This window comes from Nothoprocta perdicaria, unplaced genomic scaffold, assembly GCF_003342845.1.
Source record: "Nothoprocta perdicaria isolate Ctin4 unplaced genomic scaffold, notPer1 scaffold_169, whole genome shotgun sequence".
Taxonomy (NCBI): domain Eukaryota; kingdom Metazoa; phylum Chordata; class Aves; order Tinamiformes; family Tinamidae; genus Nothoprocta; species Nothoprocta perdicaria.
In genome coordinates this window covers 1,275,897-1,286,833 of record NW_020454860.1, presented here as the reverse complement: position 1 = coordinate 1,286,833, position 10,937 = coordinate 1,275,897, and the positions used below count along the sequence as shown (strand labels likewise).

General features: G+C 44.8%; 1 protein-coding gene across 1 annotated transcript in view; it reads right to left on the bottom strand.

The window, feature by feature from the left end:
• Positions 1-205: 205 nt before the first annotated feature.
• The window catches only part of NXPE3 (neurexophilin and PC-esterase domain family member 3), a 14,850-nt gene continuing 4,118 nt past the window's right edge, over positions 206-10,937 (bottom strand). Inside the window, exons 2-5 of the mRNA XM_026035850.1 lie at positions 10,029-10,789; positions 8,681-8,754; positions 5,505-5,711; positions 206-4,239 (exon numbers count right to left, since the gene is read on the bottom strand). Of these exons, the coding sequence (XP_025891635.1) occupies positions 3,689-4,239; positions 5,505-5,711; positions 8,681-8,754; positions 10,029-10,789 (1,593 nt within the window). The 3' untranslated portion in view covers positions 206-3,688. The remainder of the gene's footprint in view (positions 4,240-5,504; positions 5,712-8,680; positions 8,755-10,028; positions 10,790-10,937) is intronic.

Sequence of the window (10,937 nt, the reverse complement as noted above, 5' to 3'; positions counted from 1 at the left end):
TTGTAAGCGCTTCCATAACATTCCTATATCAATAAGGAACGAAAAATCAACAACTTTGAAAATAAATTATTTTTCTAACATACACAGAGTATTTCACTGCTACTAACAGATGTCAGAATCTTCCAGGCAGCTTCAACACTTGTAAGAGTGCAAAATGAAGCACCAAGTGACCTGGACTTAGCAAATAAGGGCTTTATAAATTAAATATACATTTGTGACTTAACCTTTTTGCTGTACTTAAACTATCATGAGTGCAAAAACATTTTAAGAAACCCTTCTGCGACTAAGCAGAGCCCCAATACCCTCAACCCTCCCAGGAGACAAGTTCAGATCTTCAGTTTTGTCACACAGGCAAATGAAGGTGTCCCCTGTAACACATAAGGCCACACACAGAGCCTTGTAGTTGGTTCAAGTTTCCATTTTTAAAACCCTTCCCTGTAACAATTAACATATATTGAATCCCATAAACCAAAGGATGCCCTTGCGCAGAAAGGATGGAATGAGAAACATTTGAAAAAAAAATTTAAATGGCAGTTTCCCATTTTTAGCTTCTCTTTTCCCGAACAATTAAACAAACATTTTCACTAATAAACCTGCCCAACACAACAGAAAGTTTCTCAAAATGATCATGAGCTTCAAAATCACTGTGCAGTGTCATTGGTAGAACGGATTACACTTCACATCAACCCTTCATAAATTGCTCTGAAATCTTCTGATGAACACCAGAAAACATAAATCCCAGCAAAAAGACTTGGAAGTGAGCTCAGTATTGAATAATAATAATAATAATTAATAAATAAGAAAAGGCAGGCGGGTTCTTGCTCCCGTAAGGTTTAGGATCAAAAGGCTCAGGGTGGGAATGCAAGTATCACATAAAAATTCTTTTCCTCAGCTGAAGAAAACAGAAAGAAATAGAAAAAAAGGCATCGAAAGTCTTGTGACAGAGATGACTTCACACAAGAAGGAAGACACCTGAGAACCCAGAAATCCCCTTCCAGCCCTGTTTCATATTAATCAACTTGAAAAAATAACCAGCAGCTTAACCTACGTCCCCATTAAAATCCATTTAGAAGCTTAAAAGCTTAAAGACAGCAAGTGATTTTTAAGTGTATTATTGCTTGTGACTCCGTTGCCATGCATGGTGGATAGGCAACCGGAGCAGCCCGTGACAGGAGGAGATGAAGGGAAACAAAACCACGTCTGCAGCTGCACTGAATTTTAACATTAATAACCCTTTAGATACTCCCCTTCTCCTTCCTATTTCTGAGTCCAAAAGAAATTAAAATATTGGTCTTCATTCCAAATTAACTGGCAATTTCCCTCAAGTTCTTGACCTAAAACTTAATCTGTTATTAAAAAGAATTAACCTAGTTAATCTAAAAGAGATTCTACCACAAGATGATTAGACATTGCTGTGAAGAGCAATCTAATTTCTTCCTCCCTTCATCATCAAAACATCTGGAGATTTCTTCCTACCTATGTACTCTTGATTATTAAGATCTATAAGGAGTCGCTGTTGAGGAACAGTAGTGAGCAYTGCAGCTCTCAGGCCACGGCACATGCACGCTCAATACGGCTTTATAAGGGAAACCAAAGGGTTAGTCCACAAATTAAGTAGTTTCCTTCACAGTCTGAGCTTGAGGAGCCTCCCGTTTATTAAAGTTATTTGCACAGATTTGTTATGCAGGATGAAAGCCTGACAGTCTGCCCATTCCAAAGAGCACACTTGGAAAACATGAAAGCTCGTTTTGCATTATAGTGGTTCCTGGTACCTCCTCAGCCCTGAACTGGTGCGGTCTCTTCTTAGCAGAGCATAAATTCCCATTAACACATTAAAGAAAGAAAAACTTACCTAAAGCTACTTATATTGTAGCTTATATGGCCGCTTTGCAAGGCAGTTGTCAGAAATAACTGGCAAATTCTAACAGTGCTCTGGAAAGACGAGTGCATGCATCTCCTCTTGTCATTTTTAAACTTCTTAAACTTAGCGAGTTTATACACAGGTGCTACTGACTTTGAGAGGCTAAAAGCAGTGACATTTGAGAACAGTTCTCAGCTGTCCTTTAAAATGAACAAACAGCGGAAGACCCTGCAGCTGGCAGCATGAGTTGCCTTGAGGTTCTACCAATAAGAGCACAATCTTCCTGAATGCAGCACAAAATGCAGCAAACATTTCTCAGATGATGAATCTCAGCGACTTCACTGCATGCAGCCCACCAGTTTATCTCAGTTTATCTGTAATTTTCATGTTCTCAGTTGGCTCTGAAGACTGCCTTTCACACCTTCTTTAGGCACGATAAGCCTCGTGGGAAGGACTCCACTGCTGACTTGACACGCGTTTTAGCAAAGCCTCTGGCCAAGACGACCTTTGGCTGGAGCAGGCTCAGAAATAGGACAGTGCTGGATGCCTCTACTTTGTTTTTCTGGCAGGCTGATTTCAATCAAATCACCAAACCAAAGTGCAACAAACTAAAACTAGACAGAGCTTCAATCAAATTAGCAGCAGAAARCACCACTCCAAGAGGCCGCAAAGCCTCCAACTTTAACTCTAGCCAAATATCAAACATTTACCAAGCATCTATATGGAGGATGACACTGGACATTCAATTTTTGGGTGAGTTTTTCAACCCCTTGTATTGGTAACACTGATGAATGAGTGATAAAAGAAGAGCCAAATACCATGGAAGGGATGCAGAAGCCGTGGCAGGACCGAGGCGTCAGGTCCTGTTACTCATTCCTGAAACCCAAGCAAGAGCCTTCAAGCAGCAGCACCAGAGGCGGCAGCCCCGCTTTGCCGCAGCGGGACAGGGCAGACTCGCCCGACAGAGCAAACGTTGTCATTAGCAAGTACCTCAAGCTCGGAGCAGCCACATCTGCTGCCGTTTTTATTTCCGCTTCCCGAAGCTCCTGAGATGGCCTCTTGGCTGCAACAGTCGCACACGCGTTTCTCCATCACAGACAGAGCGAGAAGCAGACTGCATCCAAGCTCCAAGGAGGCACCAGTAGTGCAGGAAGCCCAATAAAGTGCTGGCAATTTGTGCTATTAGCAGCTACACGGGAACACCCAGGGTGCCCGACTGGCGTGCTATGAAACGAAATCCCAACAGCCACCCTTGACGGCTTGATAAGCATTACAGGAGCTTTAGCTGTGCTGCCTTTATTGGTATTAGCAGCTTTAGGACACCCACTTCAGCCTTCTTGTTCGGGCCTCGATACAGCAGCAGTCACGGCACCCTGTGCTTCCCTGACACACGCCGGGAGGACACGTCTCTCCAACCCGGGAATGGGGGAGAAGGGCTGCCCCCCAGCACCCTCTTTCCCAGGATTCACACACCTCTGAGCAGCAAGAATCGGCATTGTATAGATTAGGCAGGCAGTGCTGGCAGCCAGTGATGCCAACAAGCCACATGCTTTCCTATCCAACTTTCTCCGTTCAGTCTGAGGAGTCGACTAACAATTTCAGACACAAATGATATGGCTGAAAGGAACCAACCTGGCAGGATGATGTGGCCTGAACAGCCAACTCCACTGTCCTCAARAGCTCCCAGCGCAAAGGGCAGCCGGACACTCCAGCAGTGTCCCAGTGCCCAGGGTCCYTCCACACCACCCAGCACTGCTCACTAGCCCTGCCAAGAAGCAACCTGACCTCGGCTACAGTAGGACCTGACAGCAGGGACACCTAATTGTGCTAAGTCTGCAGCGGGCATATGTAAGATAGAAACGCATCTATCTGATTCTTAACAATGATTTCATTTGGGTGCAAGTTATGGGGCAAGTGATGAGCCAGAGACATCTCCCAGGCATCCACAAAGTGCACAGCAATTCCTGAGAACATTTTCCTCATGACAGAGTCAAGCTGATAGGAATACCAGTCACTGTTGAAGAGGCTCACTTCGGGCCCGAGCTCCTGAACATTGGCCGTCCTGATGACGATTACGGTCTTGGGGCTGCGATCCAGCAGCTGAATAACGGACCTACGGATGTTGCGCAGCCGCCGGATGTAGACTTCCACGGGGAAGGTGCTGAAGTGGGACCATATAGTTATGGCTATCACAGTGTTTCTGCCGCCCACGATGCCGTTGAGCTCGTTGGCGACGTAGCGCAGCTCGCTGCTGAACACCGTCGTGAAGCGGATGGGCGGCCCGTGGCAGCGGAACCGCAGCAGGATGTTGCGCTTCAGGTCCACCGCCATGAACGGGCCCACGTTCTTAGGGCTCCCCAGGTTAAATTCTACAAGATCTGAAAAAACACAAACACGTGTTAGCTTTCTCCCTTGTGCCACCTTGTATACTGTGCTCTGGCCATAGGGCAACAGGAATGACAGACAAGGGAAGCTCAGCACAATCCTCAGCACCCTGGAATGAAAGGGAAGCGAGCATCATACACGCACTAGCTGCCTATTCCCGAGTGGAGCAGACGGGCMCTGAAGTCTGCCAGGCTGCACACTTCAGCCTCGCCAGGAGGCCAATGCCCTTTCTAGCTTCCCAGGCTGTTTCTGTTTTCTCCTATATTAAAAAGAACTTTGAGAATAAGCACTCTCAGAATAAGTGCCCTTTGAATCCAGTGGTAATGGGAAGCCTTTTGGACAACTCTGGGGCTCCGTTAAAGTATCCTTAACTTGTAAGGCAGATCTTATCAACATGTACAAATACCYGAGGGGAGAATGTAGGGAAGATGGGTCTCTCAGTGGTGGCCAGCGACAGGACAAGGGGTAATGTGCATAAATTTAAAYAGAGGAAGTTCCATCTCCATGTGAGGAAGACTTTTCCTGGGATCCTGTGAGGGTGACAGAGCCCTGGCACAGGCTGCCCAGGGAGCTTGTGGAGTCTCCTTCTCTGGAGATCTTCCAAACCCACCTGGATGCCGCCCTGTGYCCCGTGCTCTGGGTGTCCCTGCTGCAGCAGGGAGGTTGGACTAGATGATCTCTGGAGGTCCCTTCCAACCTCAGCCATTCTGTGATTCTGTGATTAACAATTCTCAAAGTCTGCACTTTAACACAAAACTATTGCTTGCAGAAAGGGAGAAGGAAGGACACAGCAATGTCTAATTGACTACTGAAGCTCTGTTATTTAAGAAAAAGGGAAATGAAAAAAAAAAAAAAAGAGTCCCAAACCAGGCCACAGTAAGAGAAGCCCATTACTCTCCTGCTCCAAAGCCACCGTGGCTTGGGGCTCCTGCCAGACCTTTCCCAGGTGCCCTGTGCCACCTGGTGGCCACGTGCTGCTGACCCGCAGCACTAACAGTAGGCTCCTTTGCAGGACAGTGTTTTTAGCCGAATTCTCCGGGAACGATGTGACCCTCCAGTGTGACCTTCCAGTKCAGGTGAGCAGGCACTTCCAGCGCTCATAAATACAAATGGCTGCCTTTGCACCAGCCCCTGTGACCATGTTTGTCTTTCATCTTCCTTTATTTTGCCATTAGCATTCAAATGACCAGCTCTGTATCTGATGGGAGAATATAGCCTTGCAAAAGACAAGAACAAAACCAAATAAAAAAAAAATAACCTGGAACAAATGCTGTCAGATATTCAAACCACTGCCTTATTGTGGAGTCTCCAAACAAGTGGATTACTTTTCCTTGCARGCACTTCGTAATATCCTCCGACTCGTTGAAATGATGGATCCTGTGTGTTCTGGGCCTCCACTGGTCTTGATAATAATAACCGGAAGGGGAAACATTGGGATCTTCAGCTATGTCCCTAGCACTTGAATCTAGAAGAGGAAAATTCTTTTAAGTTAACGTACAACAACAGAAAGAGCGTCCATAACCTTCATGGTCACATAACCAGAGATGCCTATATATCTTCCATAACTTAAAACAAATTAGTGTATACCACCTATATATGGCACATATACACCATACTATACAGTTTAAAAAGCTCCAAGCACCACACTATGTTTCTATACATCCCAAATACTGTTTTTTCTCCTGTTGCTGCAGCAAAAGTTGCAGTTATTGACAGAGCTACCTGAGCACTTACAGTTTAACTGTTCTCTCTGACAACAACAACAAAAACAGTAAAAATAGACACCTGCCATTTTTCACACTTTAGACAGAAGAGCTCAGTCTTGGGTACAGAAGGTGCAGGGGGACACGGGCTGGAAGAGCAGCAGAGAACATAAACCTTCCAGTAGGCAGAGGATGCCACAACCCCCAAGTGAGACTGTTCTTGAGCTGAYGACAAGAACTCGGAGCGCATCCAAAGGAGGCAACGAAGCCTCCCTATGAGGAGCGGCTGAGGGAGCCGCRGTTATTCAGTTATTCAGAGACTCCAGGGGGACCTTATCGCTCTCTACAGCTACCTGAAAGGAGGCTGTAGTGAGGTGGGGGTCGGTCTCTTCTCCAGAATAACTACAGATAGGACAGGAGGAATTGGCCTCAGGTTGCACCAGGGGAGGTCCAGGATTCCAATTCTTCCATGTTAGGAAGAGTTTCTGCACAGAAAGAGTGGTGAAGCGTTGGATTGCTCCTTGGCGGAGTCCCTGTCCCTGTTCAAGAAACATGTAGAGGAGGGACTTGGGGACATGGYTTAGTGGGGATGGATTTACAGTTGGACTTGATCTTGAAGGTCTTTTTTCCAACCATAATGATTCTGTGATTCTAGCTGCAGTCTCCTCTCWGCCAAAGTGCACGTCTTCCCTCTAGTGGCCAAAAACCAAGAAGAAAATCCCACCACTGGAACAATACACACTGATGCTCCTTACGTGCAGCAGGAATGAAGTTGAACTGTAAGGAGCCCCAATCTAGGAAGTGCCAGAGCTACAGCTACCATGGAGCATTTCATACGTGCCCCTTGCAGGTGTGAGCTGTGGCAGCCTCCACTTGCATAGATTCCACCTCCATCCAGTTAAGCTCTTAGCTAACTTAGAATGGCAACTACCTATTAAGAACAGTCCCTAGCACTCCCAGCTGGCAGCTTTTTGGAAATGGTTCGGAATGGTTTGGAATGGTTTGGAATGGTTCTATGCAATCTTCTCTTATGTCCTACACCAGTAGGACACTTAGCCTTTGTTGTATTTCATGAGGACACTGTGAAAACTAGGTAAACACTAATGCTGTGTTTGGATTGCTCAAACAATATAACCAGGAGTTGCACAGAAAAAAAGTCTTTAGAAATAAGCAATTTTATTTTCAGATAATCATTTAAATAGCATGATGCAAATAAAGTGCCAGCAAAGAAAAAAAATAGTGAAGCTTGGCTATCCAATCTGGATGAAACAGGAAAGGGAAAAATCCCAGCATGTGGTTATTGACTAATTCATAATGCATTGCTTCAACTCCGTTGTTTTTTTAAGTTTTGATGTAAAGAGTGTGGTTTATTTACCTCCGCTCAATTGATTCTTGGATTAGATGTATACACATACAAAATTAGAATCATTTTTTTGTGCCTCTCAGGAAACCTAATGCAAACATCTCAGTTTTCTCTTCAGTATCTTCAAAAGTTGTTACTTCTTTCAGATTTTAGGTAAAACCTCCAACCTGAATAACTGCGATCCAAAAATAAAAGTAGAAGCTTGTATTTCAGGAAAGGTATTGGTTAAAAAGCAGGCTATGATATGGCAGGAGGGAGGAAAAGATAATTTTGACTCTGTTTTAAAAATAGGCTTCATTACATTTCTGCTGAAACAGAAATGTATTTGCAACAAATCAAATGGCAAAGCAATTAATTTAACTGTGCATCAGTCCTAAGAAATCCAAACATTCATGATCATTACTCCATGGTATTAAGTTCATTCTATATAGACTGCTCTGTTGGAAGGAATTTCCCCGAGGAACATTGTGCCTGCCTTATCAACACTTTTGATCCAACATTAGCCCTCATGATTTGCAAGCAGGCATCACCCTTGCCACCAAAACAGAGGGGCAATCCCCTTCTGTTAAATCTCAAATTTGCATCAGTTTCCAAGAGGAAATACAGGCTGAGCAACTGTACAACAACAACAAATCTCATCTAAAGGGTCCGGAGAAAAAGGGGAGAATGTTGCTGATCTAGTAACAGCACTCTACTCTTTAGTGTCTATGATACCAGAACTAGAAGTATGAAATGCTGTACCTTTTTTTTTATTTATTTATTATGACTATTGCTCAGGTCAAGAACTGCACCTTTAACATTTCCTCCCCCTTACAGGAAAACACTGAAAAGCTCTCTATTAGGTAGGAATTCTCTGTGTATCACGGCTTTTGCAGTCTTTTTTTTAGGGGTATGAAACTATTGAGTTTAGGTTCACAGCTGTAGCTAATACAGCGTAAAAGGATAGTAATACTTATAGGCATCAACATCCACTTCGCAAAATTCTTAGCAAGAAAGGGAAGATAAAACAAAACCTCAAAGCTCATTTTGAAAGTATGCTGAGCAGTTGTCATATGTTTTATATCTGAACAAATGCTGGGGCAGGGGGGAAAAAGCCTCCTTTGGCAAGAAAACAGCAAACTCAGGATTTTGTTTATTTGCCAAAAAGCCCATTTAGCTACATCATTTTAGACACACTCTGTTAATAGTCCCAAGCTTGTTTGCATTACACTAACACTGAAAAGGCTCCATCTTCTCAATAAGAATTTAAACATTTACTTTGATTCTATGCTATGAAACAAGCACATTGATCATTAGCTCATGCCCATTGGCCTTTTTAATGTCTCTAAACATGAATTACAAACAAAATTCTTATAAAGTTTACTTTACCTGTAAATGCCTTGGGCTTTACAGTCACTGCATCAGGTCCACTGGGGAATATTGGCATTTTGATATTCACATCGCTTGAACAAAAATATAACAGTATATAGGACAGGAAATAACAGTATAGTATGGCTGTAAAATTGCAAAGTAGCGTTAACCCCATTATTTTCTTACCAGCTTCAAACAGGCACATAGGATTCGCAGTAAGTTCTGCTTGGGGTTTTTTTTTTTTTTTTTGAAACTTACCCTGCTTCCTGTAACTGATTTCATTACACATGAATTTCCTTCTGACCACTATCRCTGTTCTCAGGCCCCAACATTTGGCAGAGGCAGGACACAAGCTGCACACACATTTTTACTACGGCAAGCCCAGATAAAGGCATCCAGCAAGCCACCAGGGGCCCGCTATGCACTCTGGTGACTCACCACAAAGCTGAGAAATTCCCAGCTTGCRGTACGTGCGCTGCTGCCAGGGGCAGACCGCCTGAGAAGGCAGCGCTGCAGGGGCAGCTCCCAGCCCTGCTGCCTCTGGAGGTGTGCCACAGCCAACACCATTTCTGGAGGCAGCCACTGGTGTCAGCTCTGCAACGGCCAGGCTCGCTCTGCAGCGGCGCTGCACGGCCACGCAGCAGCGCAGCAGCACCACGAGCTGCAGTYGGAGCTACGAGCTGCGCTACCGCTGCTCTGAGCTGCCTCTGCAGGCACCTGGAGCCCCGGCCGAGCTCCGAGATGCCCAGCAGGGGCACCACCCAGGAGCAGGCAATCTACTGCAGGCACAAACAAGTTCAGCCACCTAGCACGAAGCGGCTTCACAAGCAGAGAGCATCAGTGAAGTCTGATGATTTTGTGTTGGATACATGTCAGTTCTGTGAAGCTCTGACATACAGAGGTTTTCGTACTTAAATGAGGAAAAGTCATTACCAGCTTATGGAAAAATAAGCTTAAGAACTGATTTTGAATAGGTAGTTCYGTCAAAAAATCCAAGTATACTTTTTGGTATTATAAAAATAGATACAGAAACAGATAGCAACAACAACAAAAAAAGAAAGAGTCTCCCAAACCACCACCAGATTTAGACAGCATGCTCTTGTGAAAATTAGCAGGTGCACCCAAGGCTGAATGCAAAGCCTACAGACAGAACTACACTCCTTTTACTTCAATTTGGGATTAATGTGTTCTTGCACAGCTGTATGGAGGGGAAGAGAATAGTTGGCAACTCATATCAACCAGATACAGTTAGATAAAACTCCTCTACAGCTGATAATTTATCCCACTTCACTAATAACCTTGTTTGTTTCCTTTAAAAAGGATAGATTACTTGACTGAGTGCAAATAAATGGAAGAGCAGACATACCTCTGAAAAAAGAGGCTTTCCTCTTGCGTCAGAAGACCTTTCTGATATCCCCCCTTGGCATGACTGATTCGACTGGCACAGGAGAGTTTCCGTGGCTTGTAGCAGAACCAGGGCTCCCCCGTGTAGAGATCTGTGAAGTTGCAGACCGGGAGATCTCCAGGCAAACACACGTTGCACTCGGTGGTTTCCGAAAACCTCCCCGACTTGAAGGAGCTTTTAAAATAGACTCGGTCTGGCCTTTCCTCTCGCAAGCGCAGGAGCACCTGGATTGCTTCACTCGGGTGGACAAGCGACACAGACACTTTGACCTCCCCTGGCCACAGTAAAGTAAAGAAGACCTTATAAAAGCCATTATGGCAATCTACCACCCTCCCCACTGCTCCAGCTTTCAGCAGAGGAGAGTGAATCCGTGCCTGCAGGTAGTCTCCTCCGTACTGCTTGGGTTTTCCTCGGAAGTCCTTCATCCGGACAAGCACCTCTAGCTGATCACCCACCTTGAAGTGCGCACCAGGTTTCACAATCACAAAGTCACTGTGTGCAGGATCAGTGCTTTGCACAAAAGGGATTTCGTCGTCAGGAGGTTTTGGCCAGAGCAGAGCCGCAAGCAACGACTCCTCTTCTGCTTGCTCTCTCTTGGACAAACGCTGCTGCTCATAGCCGCAGTAAGGCTTCCTGGCAATTCTAGTGCTCCGTGACAGAGTTTGCCCATCATTGTTTTCTGTTATCCAGCTTGACCCTGAAACAGTGGCATCATCTAGGTGCTGGGGGAAAAAAAGCCAAAAAAAAAAAAAAATTGAAATTAAGCTATTATACAAAGCACTATGAATAACAAGAAATGATCCTTAGAACTGTGCTTTGCTTTATACAGATTTGAAGCTGACCAAATGCAGTAACTGTACTAGAACATGA